General features: G+C 38.4%; 1 protein-coding gene across 3 annotated transcripts in view; it reads left to right on the top strand.

Annotated features, from left to right (window-relative positions):
• The window catches only part of LRRC69 (leucine rich repeat containing 69), a 39,037-nt gene that overhangs the window by 2,045 nt on the left and 11,617 nt on the right, over nucleotides 1-25,375 (top strand). For 2 of the 3 annotated variants that reach the window (XM_054018083.1, XM_054018080.1), the window contains exons 2-6: nucleotides 2,700-2,826; nucleotides 6,837-6,909; nucleotides 12,918-13,113; nucleotides 15,528-15,599; nucleotides 21,743-21,844. In XM_054018083.1, the coding sequence (XP_053874058.1) occupies nucleotides 2,700-2,826; nucleotides 6,837-6,909; nucleotides 12,918-13,113; nucleotides 15,528-15,599; nucleotides 21,743-21,844 (570 nt within the window). The remainder of the gene's footprint in view (nucleotides 1-2,699; nucleotides 2,827-6,836; nucleotides 6,910-12,917; nucleotides 13,114-15,527; nucleotides 15,600-21,742; nucleotides 21,845-25,375) is intronic. The other variant, XM_054018081.1, reaches the window with a different exon arrangement.

Raw genomic sequence — 25,375 nt, 5'->3', positions numbered from 1 at the left:
ACTTTAGAGCCTACAAGTCCACTCAGTCCTATTTCTTGTTCAGCCAATTGCTAAGACAAGTTTGTTTAGATTTACGGAAGATACTTTTGACTGTTTCTTATTTACAATGTCACCTGAAAGTGAGAACAGACGTTCGCATGGCACTTTTGTAGCCAGCGTTGGCAAGATATTACGTGCCAGATATGCTAAACATTCATATGCCCTTTCATGCTTTGGCGACCATTCCAGAGGACATGCTTCCATGCTGATGATGCTTGTTTAAAAAAAAAAAATGTGTTAATTAAATTTCTGACTGAACTCCTTGGGGAAGAATTGTATGTCCCCTACTTTGTTTTACCCACATTCTGCCATATATTTAATGTTATAGCAGTCTCGGATGATGACACATGTTGTTCATTTTAAGAACACTTTCACTGCAGATTTCACAAAATGCAAAGAAGGTCCCAATGTGAGATTTCTAAAGATAGCTACGGCACTCAACCCCAGGTTTAAGAGTCTGAAGTGCCTTCCAAAATCTGAGAGGGTCGAGGTGTGGAGCATTCAGAAGTCTTAAAAGAGCAATACTCCAATGTGGAAACTACAGAACCCGAACCACCAAAAAAGAAAATCCACCTTCTGATGGTGGCATCTGACTCAGATGATGAAAATGAACATGCATCGGTCACTCTGCTTTGGATCGTTATCGAGCAGAACCCGTCATCAGCATGGACGCATGTCTTCTGGAATGGTGGTTGAAGGATGAAGGGGCATATGAATCTTTAGCGCATCTGGCATGTAAATATCTTGTGATGCCGGCTACAACAGTGCCATGCGAAAACCTGTTCTCACATTCGGGTGACTTTGTAAACAAGCCCTGGGCAGTATTATCTCCTGCAAATTGTAACCAAACTTGTTTGAGTGATTGGCTGAAGTAGGACTGAGTGGACTTGTAGGTTCTAAAGTTTTACATTGTTTTATTTTTGAATGCAGTTATTTTTTGTACATAATTCTACATTTGTAAGTTCAACTTTCATTATAAGGAGATTGCACTACAGTACTTGTACAGTAACTCTTCACTTAAAGTCATCCCGGCTAACGTTGTTTCGTTGTTACGTTGCTGATCAATTAGGGAACATGCTCGTTTAAAGTTGTGCAATGCTCCCTTCTAACGTCGTTTGGCAGCTGCCTGCTTTGTCTACTGCTTGCAGGAAGAGCCCCCTGGTGGGGGCTTGAAACCAGGGTGGACCGGCAGCCCCCGCATCAGTTCCCTGCTCCCCTAAGTTCCCTGTGCAGTAGCTGCCTGCAATTCAGCTGTCCCTTCCCCCACTGCCATGTACTGCTCCTGCCCTCTGCCTTGGAGCTGCTCCCTGAGACTGCTGCTTGCTGTGCAGGGGGGAGGGAAGAAAGAGGGGGCTAATGTCAGGGTGTCCCCCTCCCCCTGCTCCTGCACCCCGCTTACCTCATCTTCCATAGAGCACAGGGGACACACCAGGGCTCAGAACGGAGGGAGCTTGCAGCAGCTGCGGTCTCAGCAAGCTGATCTAATTAACAAGGCAGTGTACTTAAAGGGGAAACGTGCATATTGCTTTCTAACACATACTTCCTGCTGCCTTGTAGAGTGAGAGAGAGTGAACCCTTGAGGGCTCAGCCAATTGCTAGTTCATCATTTAGCAGTAAGGGAAATAGCCCACCCTCTGACTTCTCCACCTCAGCTAAGCTTCACAATCATCATCACTGTGTACCAGTATTAAATTGTTGGTTTAAAACTTATACTGTGTGTTTGTGTGTGTGTATATATATAAATATATATATATATGTATATATTGTCTTTTATCTGGTGCAAAAATTTCCCTGCAACCTAACCCCCTCATTTACATTAATTCTTATGGGGAAATGGGATTCGCTTAACATTGTTTCGCTTAAAGTCGCATTTTTCAGGAATATAACTATAACGTTAAGTGAGGAGTTACTGTATTAGGTTGTAATAAAAAATAAATATAAAATGAGCACTGTACACTTTGTATTCTGTGTTCTAATTGAAATCAATATATTTGAAAATGTAGAAAACATCCAAAATATTTAAATATATGGTATTCTATTATTGTTTAACAGTGCGATTAATCGTGATTAATTTTTTTAATTGCTTGACAGCCCTCATTTATTTATGTAATCTGTGTAAGGTATGTCAGCTTTTCTGGGGTATGAAGATTAGTTTTGAGTGTGCAAATATGTATGTGTACTAAATAAACTACACTAATTCCTAGATGTGATTGAGCATTCCTTCACCTTCATCCCTTCAGAAATTATTGAAATTCAAAGGTAAAACTGTTCTTAGTTACACCAGTAACTATTGATTTCGAGAGAGTTATTCTGCATTTATATTTGCGTAAATGAGAACAGAATCCAGCCGCTTTTCTTAGTATTATTGGTTTGTTATATATTTTGCTGGCAGCTTAATTAGTTGTTTTATGTTAACTGATTAGAAGAGTAAAATGGGATTTTCCTAAAACTAATCTTATGTTATATGAAATTGTTTTATTATATGTACTTTGAATATATGCATTAATTTTCTGTAATATAGGGAGAATAGAAGGGAAATTTAATAAAGGTCTTAATTTCCTGGGCACTTGTGTTTAAAATGTGATCAGCTTGTGTTTTTCAGTCTGTCTTTGCTAAGGAGGATACAATGTGTAAGAACATTTATAAATATCTCTTTATAGTTGACGGAACTAAATTTGGGAAACAATATCTTTGAGGAAGTTCCAGAACAGCTGAAATATCTCAGTTCACTGGAAAAGCTTCACTTGTTTGGAAATAAAATTACTACAATATCACCCACAATATTTGGTAAGTCAATGTCTAGTCAAAACAGACAAGTAATTAGAGTGTTTTTAGACCTAAACTATAACAATACATTAGCTATTTCATGTGTTTGGAGTGAACAGGATTGTTTGGTAAAGTGTGTGGTTTTTTTCATACCTGTTTTATTAACTTATTACTCTGTATGGAAAATTGTAATGTTTGGAAGAAAAAGTTACCTGTTAATGCAGTTTTCAGTTTTCTTTATATGCCTGGTTAAATTAGTTCTGTGACCAGTGGCAAGAGTGTCGGAGCCTTCCCAAAAGTGTGTGTGTGTGTGGGGTCCTCACCCTCCAAGGCCCTGCCCCTAGCCAAGCTGGAAGTCGGAGTGGGGCTAGGAAGTCCCCCCGCCTCCCCCTGCTGCGGTGGGGGTGGGGCCGGGGCCAAAAGCAACCCCCTGCCTGTGTCCCGGGTCCCATGCCCAGGGCAGGTGGAGGGGCCCAGGCTCCCCACAGCTGCCCATGTGGCTCTCCCTGACCCGACTCTGGCTGGAGAGTGCCTTGGAGCTGCAGCCAGGCCATGATAAGAGCTGTGCAGGAAGCTGTGGGGAGTCACGACAGACTCTACCTGCCCATGGTGCGGGTGGCCTGAGGAGAGCAGGTGGAGGGCTGCGGCTTTGAAGCACTCCCCTTTCCCCCCCCCCCCCGCCCGTCTGGAGCCGGTTTGGGGAGAGCCACGCAGGCAGCTGTGGGGAGCCGGTGGAGAGTTGTGGACCCTCCACCTCCATCTGCCCTGGGCCAGGCGGGGAGCCTGGCAAGTGGGGACATGGCCTGGGGATTGCTTTCAGCCCCCTTGCACCGTGGGCAGGTGGAGAGTCTGCACGGCTCCCACAACTCGGCTGGGCTCCATGGGGTCTTGGGGGGAAGAGGAGGGAAAGGGGGCAGGGTTTGCCCCATCGAGTGGGAGGGCTATGGCCCTCTGGACCCCCCTATTCCGGCGCCACTGAAGTGGTAACAGTAAGCATTAGCAACAATCTGACTAAATTCTCGTTAACAACATTCTCTGAATTAAAATACCTACACACATAAGCTTTGCCATCTCGGATAGAACTAGTGATGTTATGCCTTCAGTACTTGCCTATGGTAGATATTTCACAAGGAAGCAGAAATTTCCTAAAATGCATCGACCTGGTTGTACAGTATTGTACAAAAGGTGGGGGATTATTTCCTGCTGCTTCTTGAGATACTATTATTTTGGCATTTATAACTAAAAATATAAATGTGGTTACTAATAAATTTTTCCAGCTTTTTTTATTTTAAAAATCTAACTAGCATTTGACTCCTTCACCAGAGGTCTGCCAAAAAAATAACATTTATTTATTTATTAATTATCATGTTTATTTCAGTAATGCTCAGAGGCCCTTCTCAGGATTGCAACCTAATTGTGTTGGCTGATACAGAAACATTAACCAAAGGAACAATTTACCAAGGACTGTGATGGATTTCTCTATCATTGGAAATCATTAAATCAAGATTGGCTATCTTTCTGAAAGATATATTCTAGTTAAAATGAATTAATTTGTTGAAGTCCTCTGGTCTGTGTTATGCAGGAGGTTAGAGTAGATGATCACAGTGGTCCCTTCTTGGCTTATAACTTATGAAGGCAGAGCTGTACAACAAGTCAGAATGAAACCACCTATCATCATGGCAAGATTAAATTACCTCATGACTCAAAAGTAAAGAAAATGTTCTCAAAAATCTGTGCAAAGCCAAAGTTTTCACACAGGTCTACTTTATAGCTGAATGAATGAATGAATGAATGACAGCTATTATTAACAACCATTTGCAAAAAAAGCAAGAAAGAAACTACTGTAAGTCATAAAAAGAGATGCTTGCCATAAGTATGCTGTCTTTCTGTGATGGAATAATTACACCCCAAGGTCAGTATTCTACATCATTACCAGCATAAGTTATGAAAGAGCAATGATTCATTATCCTTACAGTGTCTTTCTTCAGAAGAATATATATAAAATTGTCAATATTTTTTTTTGTATCCAGTATTGTTGTAGCCATGTTTGTCCCAGGATATGATAGAGACAAGGGAGGAAAGGTAGTATCTTTTATTGGACCAGCTTCTGTCGGTGAAAGAAACAAGTGTTCGTGCTACACAGAGCTCTTTTCCAGGTCTGGGAAAAGTATGCCGAGTATCACAGCTAACTACAAGATGGTACAAGTAGTTAGTACATATTATAAGGGACCATTGAGGGTGAAGTGGCCCGTTAACAGCTCTGTAGTCATAAAAAGGGGATTGCTGAGTTACAAATTGTTGTAATAAGCCATAAATCCAGTATCTTTATTGAGATCATGTTTTTTAGTGTTTAGCAAAGTTATAAATTTAAGCTCCCAGGCTTATTTTTTGAAAGCGTTGTGCAAGTTTCCTTTGAGGATGAGGACTGATAGGTCAAGGAAAGTTATCGCTTTGTAATAAGTGTTCACCTAGAGGTTATATGGTGTTTTTTTCTTTAATCGTTTTCCTCCATGAGTTCATTTGAGATCATACTGACTCTCCGGTTTTGCCCACATACTTGTTATTGGAGAATTTTGTGCACTGGATAAGGTACACCACATATTGTGATAGGTATGTGTAGGACGCAGGGCCCGTGATAGGCGTATTATGGGGGGTGTTGATCATTATAGCAATGGAGGTATGTTTGCAGGTTTTGCATCTGTTGTTCTGGCAGGGTCTGATGCCGCTTTGAGTTGATGTGTCCTGGTCTGTGGGGAGCCTGTTTCTGATAATGAGCTTGGAGAGATTCGGGGGTTGTTTGAAGGCCAGACAAGGGGGTTCAGAAAAGATTTCAGGATGGGGTCCCCATTGAGTATGGTTTGTAGATGTTTGATGATACTCAGGATGGCTTCCATTGTGGGGTGGTAGGTGACAGCTAGGGATGTGTGATCAGCAGGGGTTTCATTTCTGTATTGAAGGAAGTTCTCTTGGGGTATTTGGGTGACCTGTTCCATGATGTGATCTGCTTCTCTGGTGGAGTGTCCTTATTTGGTGAAGGTGATTTTGTGTGTGTTAAGATGTATATTCTGGGCTTTCTTCTTAGAGCATATTCTGTGGTATCTGAGTGCCTGGCTATAGGTAACGGATTTCTTGGGGGTGTTTGGGGTGGTTACTGGATCTATGTGTGAGGTGATCAGTGGCTTTCTTGCACATAGCTGTCTGCAGGGTTCTATTGTTGAAGCTGATTGTAGTGTCCAGGAAGTTGATGCTAATGTGAAAGTGTTCCAGAGAGAGTTTAATGGACAGGTGGTGGTTGTTGAAGTTGTGGTGGAAATCTATGAGGGAGTTTAAATTTTTTGTCGAGAGGATGAAAATATTATCAGTGTTTCTCAGGTATATCATTGGTTTCATGGTGCATTTGTCCAGAAATTCTTCTTCAAGGTGGCCCATGATTGACCACCTTCAGTGTGACCTATAGATCCAACAGTTACCACAAACACATCAAGAAAACTATTATGTACAGCCAAGCACTCAGATATCACAGAATATGCTCAAAGGATCTTTAGCTGTGACACTGTGCATAGCTTTCCCAGGCACACCTGAAGAAGAGCTGTGTGTAGCTTGAAAGTTTGTCTCTCTCACCAATAAAAGATATTACCTCACCCACCCTTGTCTTTGTAATATTTTTTTTCATTCACACACCTTAACAAAATCCTAATAATTTTACAATCCTTCCACATGCAAAGCTTCCATTGACTTCAGTATAAATTGTGCATACTTAAAGTCTGCAGCATCTGTATGTTAATTTAGGGAAGTTAAACTTTACCTGTCAGCTGATCTAGTAATTTGACAGGATATTCACCTGTTATAAATGCCTGCCTTTTAAGCACTCTACAAGGCACAGAGGGGAAAGTAAAGAGAGTAGATTGTTAATCTGCCAGATGGAGGTCATTATGTGTGTGTCTAAGGAGAAGATCAAGAGAGAGTGAGTGTAAAGATGAATAAAAAATGTACTTTTTATATTCATTTGGATAAGAATGTATTTCTTACAGATGGATTAGAAAAATTGATATTTCTCAATCTGAACAACAACAAGCTTAAATATCTTCCTCCGGAAATACACAGGTAATTTTGGTTATTATGTAGCTTACCCTGTGTTGGCTATATACTGTACATGTTATACTCATGTACAGTCTTTGTGGACATTAGATGCTAATTTCAACTGCTGGGAAAACTTCTGCTACATTTTCATTTACAGTTGAGCGCCAAGAAATAAAATCTGTAGGTGTTTTTTGTTTTTAAAGTGCTCATTTCCCTTATATATACTCACTCTTACATAGTCAGGTTACCTTTTTGATACTTTTCTGGGAAGAGATGCAATATGAAGTCCTCCCCATTCTCAGGAATGGAATATAATTGTCTCAAAATACTTTTTTGTAAATCTTTTGAGAGTTAGGGTTCTGACTTGGTTCCCACACACAGGCCTTCCAGCTAGTAATTCTACTAAAGCCAATCTTTTTAATATTCTCTCTGAACAATTTGGCTTTTGTGTGTTATCTTTTAAAATATGCTGAACTACAAAATCGGAGCTGTGTACTGTTTCTTATTACCATATATATCTCATTTCTTGTGCTTTAGTGAATGAAACTAGGTACAACTATACTATTTCTTTCTAATTTTTATCCCAATCTTCTTTTATACCAAGAACTTTTCAAGAAAGCCTCAGCATGTAAAGTTGTTAACATTATAGCACAAATTTAGCTTATGAGATTAAGAAGCATAACCTGGGTTATGCTATTGTTACGATTGTGTGACTTAGGCTAGGTACTGAGTAGGAGAATGTCATGGTTTCTTCCCTGGAGAGTTTGCAGTCTAACAGATAAAACAAAAACAAAAGCCCCAAAACCCAGACTAAGGGTGGGAGTTTGGGAGGGCTGAATTCCAGATGAAGAGTGGCCCCAGGAGAAGAGTTGTGCAGGGTCTTAGTGGTAAGGACTAGAAGTTTGAATCTGATGTGATGGGGAAGGACAAACCAGTGCTTTAGGAAGGCAAAGATATGCTTTAGGAATTATTTTGGGGAAGTTATGAGGCCTGTGGTATATAGGAGATCAAGACTAGACGAACACAGTGGTCCTGTCTGGCCTTAGAATCTACGAATCTTTGAAGTCGAGGGATTCAAGGACAGGGGATGACTTAGATGGGGCAAAGATGATATAACTACTGTATTCTTTTATGGGCTTGAAGGATATTATGGATGTCAGAGAAGCTGGAGAGGATGAAAGAGGTCTTTTGTAGACAAAAGCTTAATCTCGTAAATATTGTGGAGGATGATGCCCCCTCTGGCCTCTAGTTAGTCAAGTTTTTCTGACCAAGAAGTTCCTCCTGTCTATTCTGTATTTGGGTGAATATGTTGTGATTTTCCCAGTGTGATGGTGTGTATTTTCTTCAGTGCATTTTGAACAGAAGTTATTTTACCAAATAAGCACATCAAAATTGTTTTAACTGTATAGAAGAAAATGTTCAGTATAACAAGAATAACATTAAGTTGGAATGAAAAGTACAAAATCTTTACTAACATTTCTGTTACCCAAGTAATCTTATCCTGTAAAAACATACCCTGTTTCAGATGCACAGGACCATATTCATCCCTGGTTGTAACGCCATTGATTTCAGTGTGGTATTTGGCTCAAGATGTTTTCATATTGGAAAATGTTAAGAACCATTTTAGCAGAAAAGCAGCAAATGATTTTAAAATACACCTCTACCCGATATAACGCGACCCGATATAACATGAATTCGGATATAATGCGATAAAGCAGCGCTCTGGGGGAACGGGGCTGCGCGCTCCGGCAGATCAAAGCAAGTTCGATATAACACGGTTTCACCTATAATGCGGTAAGATTTTTTGGCTCCCGAGAATAGCGTTATATCGGGGTAGAGGTGTAACCATGATTACATTCTGACATTTTTGTCTGATTTTCCTGTCCCCAGTTTCTTGATTTGCTTTTTCTGACCCATACATGTAATTTGTAATTAATGATTTTTGTATCTTCAAATACAAAATGCTCCATGTTGTTGTGTACTCAAAATGGGAAGAATCTAGTGATAGAATCTTTTTTTTAAAAATAATTAGAAAGAGGAAGAAAATGAAAGTTCAGATTATATAAAGCTCTGTGCACCAATAAGAATGGCCATACTGGGTCAGACCAAAGGTCCATCTAGCCCAGTATCCTGTCTTCTGACAGTAGCCAATGCCAGGTGCCCCAGAGGGAATGAACAGAACAGGTAATCAGCAAGCGATCCATCCCCTGTTGCCCATTCCCAGCCTGTGGCAAACAGAGGCTAGGGACACCATGCTGGCTAATAGCCATTGATGGACCTAACCTCCATGAATTTATCTAGTTCTTTTTTGAAGCCTGTTAGTGTCTTGGCCTTCACAACATCCTCCGGCAAGGAGTTCCACAGGTCGACTGTGCATTGTGTGAAAAAATACTTCCTTTTGTTTGTTTTAAACCTGCTGCGTATTAATTTCAGTTGATGGCCCCTAGTTCTTGTGTTATGAGAAGGAGTAAATAACCGTTCCTTATTTACTTTCTCCACACCAGTCATGATTTTATAGGCTCTATCATATCCCCCCTTAGTCATCTTTTTTCCAAGCTGAAAAGTCCCAGTCTTATTAATCTCTCCTCATACGGCAGCTGTTCCATACCCCCAATAATTTTTGTTGTCCTTTTCTGCACCTTTTCCAAGTCCAATATATCTTTTTTGAGATGGGATGACCACATCTGCACACAGTATTCAAGATGTGGGCGTAGCATGGATTTATATAGAGGCAATATGATATTTTTTGTCTTATCCTTTTCTTAATGATTCCCAACATTCTGTTTGCTTTTTTGACTGCCGCTGCACATTGAGTGGATGTTTGCAGAGAACTATCCACAATGACTCCAAGATCTCTTTCTTGAGTGGTAACAGCTAATTTAGACCCTGTCATTTTATATATATAGTTGGGATTATGTTTTCCAATCTACATTACTTTGCATTTATCAACATTGAATTTCATCTGCCATTTTGTTGCCCAGTCACCCAGCATTGAGAGATCCTTCTGTAGCTCTTCGCCGTCTGCCTGCGACTTAATTATCTTGAGTAGTTGTGTATCATCTGCAAATTTTGCCACCTCACTGTTTACCTCTTTTTCCAGATAATTGATTAATATGTTGAATAGGACTGTGCCCAGTACAGACCCCTGGAGGACACCACTATTTACCTCTCTCCATTCTGAAAACTGACCATTTATTCCTGATATAACTAGATTAGGGATGTAAAATAGTAAACAGTTAAATGGTTAAACGGTAAGCATTAGTCTCACCGGTTAACCACCCTAACCGTTAACCCGGCCAGCCAGCCGGAGTGACCCCAGCCATGCTGGCAGGCCGGCTGGAGCAACCCCACCTGGCCAGTGGGAGCAGCTCCAGTCCCAGGTGCGCCGGCCAGCCGGAGCAGCCCCAGCCTCAGCTACGCCAGCTGGCGAGCATAGCCCCAGCTGTGCCGGCCCCTAGAGTGACCCCAGGTGGACGGGAGCAGCCTCAGTCCCAGCTGCTGGCCGGCCGGCAGGAGTAGCTCCAGCCCTAGCCACCGACCGGCCATAGCAACCCCAGCTCTAGCCGCCGCTGGCCAGCGGGAGTAGCCCCAGCAGTTAACCGGTTAAATAATATAATTTTAATTGTTTAAACAGTTAACTTTTTAAAACAATATTTACATCTCTAAACTAGATATATTACTGTGAGTACTTGGACATGAATAGGTCATTGATTACTCCTTAATATAATTTTCTTTTTTTAATTCTTTCATTGTTTGCAATTGCTTGTAAATGACATTTTCACTTGTGTATTTTTCCATTGAGCATATGTGTTGTGCTACATTTACAAAAAGTGCTGAAGTCAACATGACAATTGACTTTGTGTTTCAGCATCCCATTTAATGTAGATCTGAGAAAATGTTTTTTCCTTTTTAAAAAAATGTTAATGTTGAGAATGATGCCAGATTGACAGTACCAGAAAACTGAAATCCTTTACTTATAGAATAGATACACACCACAAGCAGCAGCAGTACAAGCTTTCTGTTACTGATTCTGCTGCAAAAGTGTGTAAAAGCCTGTTTTAGGAGGATCACAGTTGAGAAAGGTACTTGACCTTCCTGTTGTGGCTGCTGATAAAGGTGCCATTTCACGTGGTGCCCACCAAGACCATTAATTCATTTTTCATAGGTCACCAGTTGTTGTAAGGACAATTTCTTGTCAGTACCCCAGCACCCCTACCTCACTGCAGACCCAGCTGCACTCCCACAATTTGTTCATTGACTGCTGCAGGGTGAGCATGTATGTCTCACGAACACACTAAACCCTTGTGTCATAACTATAAAGGGGAGGGAAGGCTTTTGTTTTGTGTTCTTTGTTCGGGAGTGCATTCGCTCTCGGGACTCAGAGGGACCAGACATCAATCCAGGTTCTCCACATCTTTCTAAACAAGTGTCTCCTATTTCAAACTTGTAAGTAAATAGCCAGGCAAGGCGTGTTAGTTTTCCTTTGTTTTCTCAACTTGTAAATGTACCTTTTACTAGAGTGTTTATCTTTGTTTGCGGTACTTTGAACCTAAGACTAGAGGGGAGTCCTCTGAGCTCTTTAAGTTTGATTACCCTGTAAGGTTAATTTCCATACTGATTTTACAGAGATGATTTTTACCTTTTTCTTTAATTAAAAGCCTTCTTTTTAAGAACCTGATTGATTTTTTCCTTGTTTTAAGATCCAAGGGGTTTGGATCTTGATTCACCAGGGAATTGGTGAAAGGTTTCTCAAGGCTTCCCAGGGAGGGAATCCATTGGGAAATGGTGGCAGCAGACCAGAGCTAAGCTGGTAGTTAAGCTTAGAAGTTTTCATGCAGGCCCCTACATTTGTACCCTAAAGTTCAAAGTGGGGATACAGCCTTGACACCTTGTCTACACGACAAATTTATGTTGGTATAACTACGTCGCTCAGGGTGTGGATATTGACATAACTCCTGGTGTAGACAGTGCTATGTTGACAGGAGGGCTTTGTCCTTCGACATAGCTGCTGTCTCTTTGGGAGTTGGAGCACCTAAGCAGATGGGTGAAGCTCTCCCCTCAGCATAGGTAGTGTCTTCACTAAATGCTACAGCAGTATAGCTGCAGCACTGTAAGTGTAGACAAGCTCATAGTTTATTTAATATGTATTAGTAGTAGAGTGGATTTAAAAAATAATAAATGTTTGGAATTCAGACTGCATTTTCTCCTTTGCTGTTAACATCTCTGGCCAATTCCTTTGTTTTTGGAACCTTTAATAAAAGCAAACAATTTGTGATTAATCACTATATACAGATGGATACTTTAAAAACATACTTAAAACATTTTGGGAAAGATGTGAACAAATGGGAGAAAGTCCGGAGAAGAGCAACAAAAATGATTAAAGGTCTAAAACATGACCTGTGAGGAAAGATTGAAAAAATTGGGTTTGTTTAGTCTGGAGGAGAGAAGACTGAGTGGAGACATAACAGTTTTCAAGTACATAAAAGGTTGTTACAAGGAGGAGAGAGGTAAATTGTTCTTCTTAACTTCTGAGGATAGGCCAAGAAACATTGGGCTTAAATTACAGCAAGGGTGGTTTAGGTTGGACATTAGGAAAAATGTCCTAACTGTCAAGGTTTGGAATGAGCATTGGAATAAGTCCCCTAGGGAGGTTGTGGAATCTCTGTCTTTGGAGATTTTAAAGAGCAGGTTAGACAAACACTTGTCAGGGATGGTCTAGATAATACTTAGTCCTGCCATGAGTGCAGGGGACTGGTCTAGATGACCTCTCATGGTCTCTTCCAGTCCTGTGATTCTGTGATTGTATGAAAACCCTTAACAATTACTCACTAGGGTTAGCCCTTAATAGTTGGCCAGCATAGAGTTCAGTTTATATAAATATGTTACTCAATATAAAAGTATATAATTAAAAATAGAAGTAATCCATGTACAACAAATTCTACAGTAAAAAGTTTAAAGAAATTGATACATATTGTAGATTATAAATTAAACGTACCATGGCTGTACACTGAAATACTTTATTAATTTCACAGGTTAGAAAATCTTGAAAACATGAATTTAAACAATAACGAGCTAGAAAGTATTCCCAAAGAGCTATGTGCCTTGCAAAAGCTCTCTGAACTCCATCTATCCCACAATTGTCTCATCACAATACCTGAAGAGATTGGATACATGACGAATCTCAGAATGTTGTGCCTGTCAAGAAACCAAATAGGAGTGCTCCCTGACGTGAGTAATGTTGTGCTTTCAAAGGTAGTATTTTCTCTTTCAGTGAATATGGATAGCTTAAGAAAGCATTTGAATAACACATCTTTAAGGATGGAATTTTCCAAAGTGCCTAAGTCATTTCAATGGGACTTTTATGACTAAGGCATGTTTGATAATCCCACCCTTAGAGATATGTTGTTCAAATGCTGTTTTCTTGAGGAATATGGAGATCTCAAATTTTATAAGGATTAATAGGTTGGTTTTGTTATTATTTGAAATAGGACTAAAACCTTATTGGTTAAATTAGAAAAGTAGGGGTGAAATTTTCAAAGGGCCCCGACTCTATCTTTGTGCACCTCGTTTTGGTCTTGCAACTTCTAGGAAACTCAACAATTGAAATGTTCATGCCCAGAGCAGGGCAATTAGATGCTTGGCTACCTTATTTATGCACACATGCCATGTACATGTACCAATTTAGGTTTCATAAGCACACAGAGTTAGACCATTTTTGAAAATTATCCTGTTAATTCTAGAAAATCTGCAAAGAGGACTATACTTAGAAACATACTATCTAATGGCCTGCTTTTCAGTGGAGCAGTGTGTGGTTGCTCCACTAATCTCATTTGAGAATCAAGAGGAGATTCAGGTGTTTAGTGCCCTTGAAATCTCAGGGCACATTTCTCTATAGTGAGTGGTCCTGGCTGAATTGATAAGAAAGTTTGAAAGTAATTGTATAAAAGAGTGCAATAACATCCCTGACTGCAAGGAATCTCATTACATAAAGTCTGAAGCGATAAAGAGCCAGAAGCAACTAATAATGCAAATTCATTGTATTCATTGTTTTGAGATATACTAGGCAAAGACTTAAATAGACAATGTCAGCTGCATGATTCCTCAAAATGACGCCTTTAAGAGAATATGTGGTAGCTCTGTCACAGCTGGAAAGGATTCTACATGCACAGGAGAAGTGTAAACACCTTCATAGTGTGTGTATTATAAAATAGAAACATAAATGTAAAGATTGTTCTGCCTCTTTATGGGTCAAATACATATAACAGCATTTCTCTCAGTCAGAGTTGGAAGGCTAGGCTTGCTTTAGTCAAATCTAAATAAAGGTTTAAAATGGGTTAGATATTAAATGTTAAAAGTCTAAACTCTGGCTCATTTTAGTCAGCTTCCACAGAAGAAAAGTAACCTCACATACTGGTTTTCCTCTTAACTCAAGCCCCCTCTTAAAGACCTTTCTTGATTTGCAGATGCTCTAAGCCCCACTGCCTTTTGAAAATTTGGCCCTAAATGCATATCCATTGAGAAATTTCATTTTGCACTTATTGTACTTGTGCTTAGCTTTCATTTGTCATCCTGTCAAGTTAAAAGAAAAGATAAAGGACATCTGTCAGTTTAAAATAAATATGTTTTGCCTAGCATTTTAATTACAAATTGCTGTCTTATTTATATCAGTAAGTGAATGGTCTTCATCTTAAATTCTCAGGAATATTGCATATACTAATCCTGCCTGTTTCTAGTAGATTGTTTCTGATTGGAATTGTATGACCTTTTCTATTACCCCATGCTCAGCACCAGTGGACAATCAACAGTATGTGCATCAAGGAGGAGGAAATAAAATTTGGAACATTTAAAGCTTGTATGTGATGGAATTTGCTTTGTCTTGTTACAAAGAACACGAGTATTAGATGTACATTGCACAATGTTTCTTTGATTTCTGTATTCACTTTGTTATCTATAAAAGCCAATCAATAAAATGAATTGAAGATGGCTGCCACAAAAGAAAATGTTAAAAACAGCTGTTAATACCATTGTATCTTGGTAGCGGCTTTCAGCTATTGCTTAAGTTGACATTGAAAACACTTAAAAATACCAGCATAAACTAAAATCCTGTGCATTTGTTTCCATCTAATATTCCAACAGATGCAAGCAATTATCTTAAGAAATGAAAATTGAGTTAGATGTTGAGGGCTGGGAACCAATAGTAATTTTGAAAGTGAAGGAGCTCTATTTAAAAGTTTTTTTTAATTGGAGATAGGAGTCTGAGAAATGTGGATTCACAGGCTGTTCAAGCTCCTTATGTGGTACACAGGAAAAGCCTTGATGTAGAGAAGAAGATATTGGCATTGTAAATAATTCAGAATGAGGTGTGAGGGAGGATGTGGGGGATAAGAGATCCATGGGGATGGTGAATGATAAATGCAGGCGTTATTTTTGTAATACCAAAAGAATGGACACCTTCTTCCCTTTTGTAATTTTCAGTTTTCCTCCTATTTTCTCTTTTATCTGGTAGCTCAGTCTCTCTTCGTCAGTACTGTTGCTTCCTGATGCCTGAGACTGCTCTCTCATCTCATGGGGATTTTAACTTCACATTCACTGTTGTTGATATTTTTCAGTTTTTATTACATTGTTTTCCCCCCTCCATCTAGGGTCTTTGCAAATTGAGAAAACTAAGAATTCTAGATGTAGCAGGGAACAAAATTCAGATTTTCCCAATAGCAGTAAGTATTATTTTCTATATTCTATCCTCTAATATGAAATTTCTACTGCAGATCTATTAAATGAATTAAATGGGTAGCCTATGTAACTTGTAGCAATTGATACCATGAGTTTCACAACTCATTGAGTGAAAAGAAAAAAATGTGTAGAGTAGTTGCATATAAACCAAACAAAATCCAATTGGATTTAGCAAAGTTATGTAAACCACAGTAGCTGTGTCCTAAACATTCCATATAATAATAGAATTAATATACTTTTAATATTGTTAAATCAAGGAGCCAAAAGTTTCAAATTTAAAAATGTGCCTGGGACTTTCCAGTTGCTAAAGAATTTTTGTTTATGTCAAAATACAATCATACATTTCACCACAATTTGCAATAGTCTGCACATTATTATGTTAGGAGAAGTTTTACAAAAGGTCATGACTACAGTGTTTTGATTTTAATGTTGCGTGTATTTAGTGTCACACCTGGACCAAGTGATCACTTGGAAAGGGGAATAAAGATTAATCTGTAACTACAAAGATGTAGGAGAGTCCAAACAAAAATCCCACTTGTGTGGTGGGCTTTGTAGACCATAATTTGTATGTTTTTTTGTGTCCTTTGTCCTCTGAGAATTAAATAATTTGATATACCACTAACCAGTACATAAGCTCTTTCTGCTGCATTGCAATCTTTGGTTTTGGCATAAAAATCTTTTGTGTGTATTGTGTGTTTGTTCTTTTGTGGCGGTTTTGAGTCATGCTCTTCTTTAATAGTTTGCCTTCTGATTCTTCTGGCACTTATGAGATGGTGGGGGAATGAAATCTTTTGGTTTCAACTACTCTAACTTTTCTAAGTTTCTTTCCGTTGTTATTGCTGTGTCTATAACATAAACGTTATTTGTGAGTGGTGACCTGTTTTCCAGAGGGCATTGGAGAACATCTCCTTCCCACTAGTAGTCAAATTCTTGCCTTGTCTACTGAAAGTTACCATGTTATACTGAAGTTACTGGAAATAAGGAAATTTTGCAAAAAAAAAAAAAAACTGGTAGAGTTTTTTTTAATTAACGTGTGTAGGTTTGAATGTGCACATGCATTAACATCAATAATCACTTAACGGCGCTAGTAAATTACTTTATTCTGCTCAGGCAACAAAGTAATTTAGTAGTGCCCTCAGGTGATGATTACGAGAGGACCCATTTACAGCCTGGCACAGTTACTAAACAGCAGGAAAGTTTATAACAAGAAACAGTGTGCTTTATACAGGACAAAACAAGATGGTTTGAGTTTATAAATTTGGGGCCTGATCCTGCAAACCCTCACATGAATTATTCTGTACTAATGCAGGAAGGCCTACTCATATATTGAATAAGCACTACTTGTTTTGCAGCCAAGGCCAAAAATCGTTTCAGAATTTTCCAAAAAACCAATGCAAAGATGAGGGAGCAAAAGAATGGGGCACTGTAATAAATATGGGCCCTACTGTGGTTGTAGAATACTCCTGTTTCTAAGAGTATAGCAGATTTAAATAGTAGTGTGCACTCTGTAACTAGGTGGTGCTTTATGTAACTATGTACATGTTCACTCTGGATGCTTACTCATGCTGTATATAACTGTAGCTTAAATCTGCATCACTATAGTCTATTCTTACACATTTAATGCATATTTAGCGTTCAGTTGTGCCTGATAGGCACTGACCCACTTTTTAGGCTAGGGTGGCGCCTACTCCAGAGGACGTTCCAGGACAGATTGTGTACCTCAAGAAGGCTAAATCAGGAGGGAGTGTGCCTACTGCTATGCTCCTTTCAGGGATGCAGCCTACTCCACTCTACATATCTGCCTAGGTTTCGCTGGCCAGTGGTGTTGGAGTGGTTCAGTAATCCCAGTTCCTCTTTACCCTTTGGTGTAGCTTGTACTATGACGGAACATTTCCTTTGTTTTAGTCATTTCATGGATTGCAGTTGTGCCTAACTGCTGCACAATGGGGCAAGGAGGATGCTCGCACTCTTCCCCATATTTTGCTAACCTGCAGAGCAGCTGGGAACAATCTGGCCCTTTATCGCATCTCTTTGGGTTGATTTTAATAGCAACCCTTTGGTAATCTGAGTTTGTGAACATTTAGCAATCTAGCCTATGATCATGGATTTAGTTCTAGTTTTTGCTCTCTAGCTATTCCTCTGCTGCAAGAATCATTTAGCTTCTTCAGTATATTTTCCCACAACTATCAGGTAATCTTCAGGGCTGCTGCACATTTTGCTGTTTCTGGAGTCTTGGTTGATCCATCAAAGTTGAAGCTTGGCTAAGGATCTTTGAGAAAACAGGGATGGAGCAAAGGGGGGAGAATGGAGTAAAAGGTTCAGGGTGGGGTTCTGTATTGTTCATTCAAAATGTAAATGTGATCCTCTTCAGTGAAAAAAATATTTTAAGGGAAATTATTTACTGACTATTTAAACTTAATTTTAAGAGACTGAACGGTTTTAGTTTTGGTGGCTAGATGCAATGATTTTTTTATAGGACAGCACTAGGTGCAGGAGGCTCATCTCAGTTAGCATTTTCAGTACAATATTCACAGACTAAATTACTTCTGCAACAATCATAGGTCTCCTAGCCATAACAAATAGTGCTCTTCCTCCATTACATGGATACAATTTATGTAACTGAACAAGGAATTCTGATAAAGCTGTAGTGTAAACATTAGCAGCAAAATTAATCTGGAATATTTCAAGGCCTTTTTGTTTTCTTTTAAACAAAGCAAGTATATATAGGTATAAATCTTTAGATTATAAACATTCATTTTGTGCGGCAATATTCATTTCAAAACATTATGACAAGGTCGTAGGACTCTTTAGCAAAGTTCTTCAGCCACTGTGGGTATACTTCATAAAGAAATTGAGAGAGCTGTGTCAGAGGAAACAATAAGCCCATACTAGGAACCCTTAAAGAGGAGATGCTCTATATCAGAGGTTCTCAACCTTTTTCTTTCTGAGGCCCCCCCAACATGCTATAAAAACTCCACGGCCCACCTGTGCCTCAGTAACTGAATTTCTGCATATAAAAGCCAGGGCTGGTGTTAGGGGGTAGCAAGCAGGGCAATTGCCTGGGGCCTCATGCCACAGGGGCCCCTACAAAGCTACATTGCTCAGGCTTCAGCCCCGGGTGGTGGGGCTCAGGGACCTGGGCTTCAGCCCCATGCGGTGGGGCTTTGGCTTTCTGCCCTGGGCCCCAGCGAGTCTAATGCTGGCTCTGCTTGGAGACCCTCTGAAACCTGCTTGAGGCCCCCTTAGAACTACTGCTCTATATAACCTGAATCATGATGGTTTGCTAGGCTCTTTGGGACCACGTGTGATCAGAGTATACAGGTTTATTTTAACAACTATACAGATGATCTGTTCTTGTTTTCTCATGCCAAATTGAAATTTGAATGGCTCTAAAATCGCGAAGAAAGATAGAGCTGTTTCAGGGGAGCTTGACAGAATGCTATCCCTGTAATTCAAGAGGGATTCCCATTACGTCACGTGATATGAGATTAGACTTGGTGACATCTGTGTTCTGGTAGTTTAATTCTAATGCATCTAAATAAGATAGTAGAAAAGCTTTATTTAAATGCTCTAGTTATAAATATTAATGGATCAAGTGGGGAAAAAAGGTGAAATAGTAAGTATCTAATGATTGAAATGTTGATCAAGTATCAGTGGGCAGCCGTGTTAGTCTGTTCAGCAGATTTGGGGGAAATCTTCCCCTTTTTTTATTACCCATGTTCAGTCTATCTCTATATCTATAGCAAAATGCAATGCAAGAGATAGGTCTGTTTTCTGTGTAGCAGGACAGAAACCTGACAGCCTTTTGTTTTCTATGTAAGGAAACAAAGACAAAACTCTAGAAAGTGCCTTTTCCCCCCCATTGGGAGAAATGTTGAATCTTTTCTCTTCTATAAGTTTATTTGTCTACAAAAGCCCATTAAAAGAGTTTTTGCCCAGAAATAGTTTTGGCCAAGAGAGAGATTGTTTAGCTTTCCTCTAGGTTTACTTGGTGAGCCATAATTCTCATGCCAGTGTACACAGTGTTTATAATGTAGGACGTTTGCAAATTTCCATACTTCTTTAACTTTTCTAATTCTCTTTTATACAGCAAGATAGTGCCAAAAGGGTTTATTTTCCAAAATCATCTAAGTATTTTCATATTTTTGTTCATGTTTTCATAATTGTCCTTCTCTGGATTTTTTTCAATAGTCACTGGAATAGAACTCAATTTTTCAGGTTTGTAGGACATTTCTTCTAAAGTTTCTCTGACAATGATTATTGATTTTCATGAAATACCTAAAGCAGTGGTTCTCAAACTTTTTAGCAACCTGAGGACCCCCATTTTGATTTAATTTTTTTGAGGTGTTCTGCAGCGTGCAGGGAGGCACTGGGAGGGAGGAGAAGGAGTTGAGGGAGGGAGGAGTTGATCAACGGAGCCCACAGACCCCAGTTTGAGAAACACTGACCTAAACCATTTCAGCACCACTTTAAGTGGCTGGGTTTTTAGTAAGCTTCCTTTGTCCTGGGATATCTACAAATTGTCCCAAATGAAGACCCCTTGCAGACAACTTGTTCTTAAATGCCTATACTTTATATGTAAGCTTGGCAGAATTTGATTTTTTTTTCTTAAAAAAATTAATGGATAATACTGATTTTGATCAATTTCAGTTTTCACAGTTGCAGGAAAATAGGGGGTTCAGACATTTATCTGACAATAGACATTGAGATTAAAAAGTTAAAGGCTTTATAAACTGTTAAAACACAAATTATCAACACCACATGTCAAAATATACAAAGTAAATATCTTTAAATCAGCAAATCATGTATGTTTTGACTACTCATTCGCTAGATCATTTGTAACAAGCCTTAGTCAAAATAAGGCTTGCCCTGAAATAAAGCTTTACATTTTTCTTAAAATAAAGTCATTACTCTTAGAAAAGGAAACAAGAATGAGTACCACTGATCTTCTAATAGACTTTCAGATACTCTGTTAAATTGTCCTTGAAGCTATTAACTGAGGGAACAGATTTTTATGTTCATTATTCCAGTGTGCCTATTATACGTTCCAACTATGATTCAAGAAAAGTATTTGTGTACCTGCTGTTCTATTTTACTGGACAAAATGAATTAGAGAGATAAGAGCAGTATGATTTAAAAACAAAAAATAAATAAGATTAGCAGATCGTTCCATTTTTTTTGGTGAGGGAGCCAGAAACAGAATCTTTAGTTTTACGTATTTTCTTTATACACTGTGAGTTAAATTATATTGTGCTTTTGTTAACCTCCATGCATTTTTCCACAGCACTGTATACTTCAGAAACAAGAATTTGTTAGGCATACCGTAAAACAAGTGAACAGTGAATTAAAGTTTCTGTGTTTGTTTAAGCCTATTTCACTTAGGCTTTCTTAGAATCCTAGACCACTTCTGAACAGTATATATGGGAGTGATTTTTCCAGTCTCATTTCATTTTTTAACTTATATATTTATTTAGAATTTTTTAACAGATTTATAAATTCTTGCCATATAAATAAATATCAGAGACCAAACAATAATCATTACAATAGCAAACTTTTCCTTAGAGAAACTTTATACAGATCTCTCTCTTAAACCGGGAGTTACTTTATTATAGAATGAGCATCTTTACACTATACGTGACCTCAGTCACATTCCAAGCAAAGGGCCTTTCACTTCCCTCCTTACCTTGAGAGGGTATTCCATTGAGGCTGTTGAGTTGAATACAGGAGCGTCAGAATTAAATGCATGTGGATAAAATCATTCCTGTTTAACAATAGAGGACAGGTCTTTTTAATAATTATTTTAATAATGTCCACTGTGTTAGCTCTTAAATGCAGAGATTTTGATAATCGGTAACTATCATGTGACTTAAATAATACTCTAGGCACAAGACCTCTCTTGTAAAACAACCAGTCTTGTTTGATTTACATTTTTATACTATTTATTAGCAAGAATATTGGAATATGTACTCCACTTAAATCTTGTATGTGTTTTCCAGCAGATGAGTATATCTCCTGCTTTCTATACATTCATATTTGTTACATTTGTTTTTCTTGTTTAAATAAAAATAGCATTTGAGATTTTTGTTATCTTTTCTTACATAATTACACTATTTATTTATTCAAATAGATGGAGGACCTTATGCTGATGGAACTTTACTGTGAAGATAATCCGTTGCTCCAGAAACAGCCTGTTTCAGCCATTCAAGAGGAAGAAGTTTGGTCTCTTAAGGTGAGCAATGAGAAACTTCAACTAATACCTTCATAATTTTAAAAATTCAAGATTTAAAATAAAAATAAAGATTGAATAGTATTCTTGTCAATCCAACAATTCTAAACAGTTTCTGAATCTCTGTTCAGGTTATTCCTTCATGAACTACATGGTTTGGTCATATTTTCTTTTGCCTATAATATTGTTTGATCATATCTGATTATAACCATTGTGCTGAAGAATGTAGAAGAGGTGGAGGTGAAAAGTTTGAAGGGAGAACAGAAGAGGGCATCGGCATTTACTTAGCAACCTTCCATTTATGTTTTCGTATTGCTATAAAACAAAATTCTGCCCCGACTAAGGGTTTTATGACGGCAGTCTGGGAATGGCAGTTTAGGCAGTAACAGTAGATGATCGTAATAGTCCATTCTGGCCTAAAAATCTATGAATCTGTAAAGGATCTACTTCCAGTTTGCCGTTATATGATCCTTGATTACTTGACTCAAATGCAGGCCAGATACTGAGCTTTAATCCATAACAGGTCCAACTCACTCTGTGACAGCATCATTCATCTTTTTTTGTCAGCTTATTTTTTCTTTGGAATTGAAAGGCTGCTCAAGGATGTTAAATGATAATATTGCAGCTGCTAATTCCAGCTATTACCCAGATTCCGTTCACTTCTCTCGGAAGAAAACTTGGCTGTAGTGGTTCATGTGTTAATCATCTGAGATAAAAAAATTTATAAGTACCTAACCTGTTTGCAAAAGTGACTTAGGCATCATTCATTTTGATTGAAAATGGGAATTAAGTTCCTCAGTCATTTATGAACATTTTACCGATCCAGGCAAAAGTACAGTAATTCTTTCTCAACCTGGACGTGAGAGTGACAAAAGTTGCAGCTAGTACACAGTTTGGTGGCTCGTCTCTGAAGTTTTTTGTTACTAGCATTCTTCAGGAAATCACTCTCCATTTTACTATCACTGTTGCAGTTTCACCACTAGTAACTGGTATAAACAATCTGCAGGCATTTTTTGTCACTCATTTCTACCTGCTCTGAGGTGCACTGGAAGTAGTGCAAAGGAATGAGATTTAATGAAAAATGCTGGTGTAGATGCAGCCAAAGGTCCTATGCCAGTGCTCCATAACCTGTCATGGCACCCTGCACTACTGGGTCTAATTCATTGTTCTAATGTATGAAATCCTCAGTAGGCTAGACTTACGTTAACTCAGACTGCTTCTTGGTCAGGAACCCTACACTGTAGTTACCCCTCACCAGTTATCAGAACGTTGATACAGATTTGAGAAAGTAGAAGGCAAAGCCTTCTTAACCTCAGGTCCAAGCCTGTAGGACACCCACTTGAGGGAGATCAGAGAATGCCAGCTCCAGATTATACTGCAAGGCACATCTCTTTGTAATATAACCCGTATAAAACCAGAACAATATAAAAGTTTGTGATGTACTCAAAACTAGCAGCTCAAGATCAAGCAAAACAGAGAGATGACATCATGCTCATGGGAGGAGATTTGATAACATCTAGATTAAGTTGGAGTACTTATTGCTCCAGGCAGCTCTTAACTGTATTTTTAATACTTTTATGGTGCTTAGATAAGGCAGTGCTAAGCAGCTTATGAATGCTGGTAAATAACCCTGAACCAGCTTCAATGTGTTGGTACTAAATCTAAGTCAAAGAGATGTTTGCTGTGACAAGTATCTTCTTGTTTTAAATGCTATTTGCAAATCTGTTTAAAATACAAGAACATATTAAAATAATTTTAATGAATTGTCAGTCTTTTTTGTTCTCAAGGATGGGGGAGGTTCTTACTTGGCATGCACTCCAGCAAACTCCCATTGATATCAGTGAGAATTTTGCTTTAGTAAGAACTGAATGAAAACAGAGCCAAGACCTTGGGATTTGGCCCCAGTGGCACCTGTTACACAGCCAGGAGTTTGCTTTGGATGAAAGCACAATATATTCAAGACTAAAGCACATATATGATTTACATCCATACCCTTCTCGTAGGTAAGATAAGATTAATTAGTTTTTACCTTCAGCAAGAGCAGGTTCTTTCTGGTGGAACCGATTAATAGAACTGTAGAGTTCTTTGTCTCTGTCACTGAGCAGTCAATTCTGCATATTTGTCAATTTCTTGATTTTATTTCTATCTAATTACAGTATGTAAAAGTTAATAATTGACTGTTTTCTCATGCAAACTGTGGTGGACCTGAGGTTTTTATGTAATAATTGAGGCTGTTGATTAATCACAGTTAACTCACGCGATTAACTCAAAAAAATTAATCGCGATTAAAAAAATTAATCGTGATTAAGCACAGTTCTAGTCACACTGTTAAACAATAGAATACCAATTGAAATTTATTGTTTTTCCACATTTTCATATATATTGTATTCTATGTTGTAACTGAAATGAAAGTGTATATTTTTGATTATAAATATTTACACTGTAAAAATGATAAACAAAAGAAATAGTATTTTTCAATTCACCTCATTCAAGTACTGTAGTGCAATCTCTGTCGTGAAAATGCAACTTACAAATGTAGATTTTTTTTGTTACATAACTGCACTCAAAAACAAAACAATGTAAGACTTCAGAGCCTACAAGTCCACTCAGTGCTACTTCTTTTTCAGCCAGTCACTAAGAGACAAACAAGTTTGTTTACATTTACAGGATATAATGCTGCCCTCTTCTTATTTAAAATGTCACCAGAAAGTGAGAACAGGCACTTGCTTGGCACTTTTGTAGCCGGCATTGCAAGTTATTTACATGCCAGATATGCTAAACAGAAGTCTTAAAAGAGCAACACTCTGATGCGGAAACTACAGAACCTGAACCACCAAAAAAGAAAAACAACCTTCTATTGGTGGCATCTGACTCAGATAATGAAAATGAACATGCATCTGTCCGCACTGCTTTGGATTGTTATCAACCAGAACCCGTCATCAGCATGGATCCATGTCCCCTGGAATGGTGATTGAAGCATGAAGGGACATATGAATCTTTAGTGCATCTGGCATATAAATGTCTTGCAATGCTGGCTACAACAGTGCCATGTGAATGCCTGTTCTCACTTTCAGGTGACATTGTAAACAAGACATGGGCAGCATTATCTCCTGCAAATGTAAACAAATTTGTTCATCTGAGCGATGGGCTGAACAAGAAGTAGGACTGAGCAGACTTGCAGCCTCTAAAATTTTACATTGTTTTATTTTTGAATGCAGGGTTTTTTTTATACATAATTCTATATTTGTAAGTTCAAATTTCATGATAAATGGATTGCACTACAATACTTGTATTAGGTGAACTGAAAAATAATTGTTTTTTTTTTTACAGTGCAAATATTGTAATAAAAAATAAATATAAGTGAGCACTGTACACTTTGTGTTCTGTGTTGTAATTGAAATAAATATATTTGAAAATATAGAAAACACCGCCAAATATTTAAATAAATCGTATTCTATTAATGGTTAACAGTGCAATTAATCACATGATTGATCATGATTAATTTTTTAAATCGTTTGACATCCCTAGTAATAA

Source organism: Malaclemys terrapin, chromosome 2, assembly GCF_027887155.1.
Source record: "Malaclemys terrapin pileata isolate rMalTer1 chromosome 2, rMalTer1.hap1, whole genome shotgun sequence".
Classification (NCBI taxonomy): domain Eukaryota; kingdom Metazoa; phylum Chordata; order Testudines; family Emydidae; genus Malaclemys; species Malaclemys terrapin.
The sequence above is the reverse complement of the archived record's forward strand: the minus strand, read 5'-3'. Positions and strand labels throughout refer to the sequence as shown.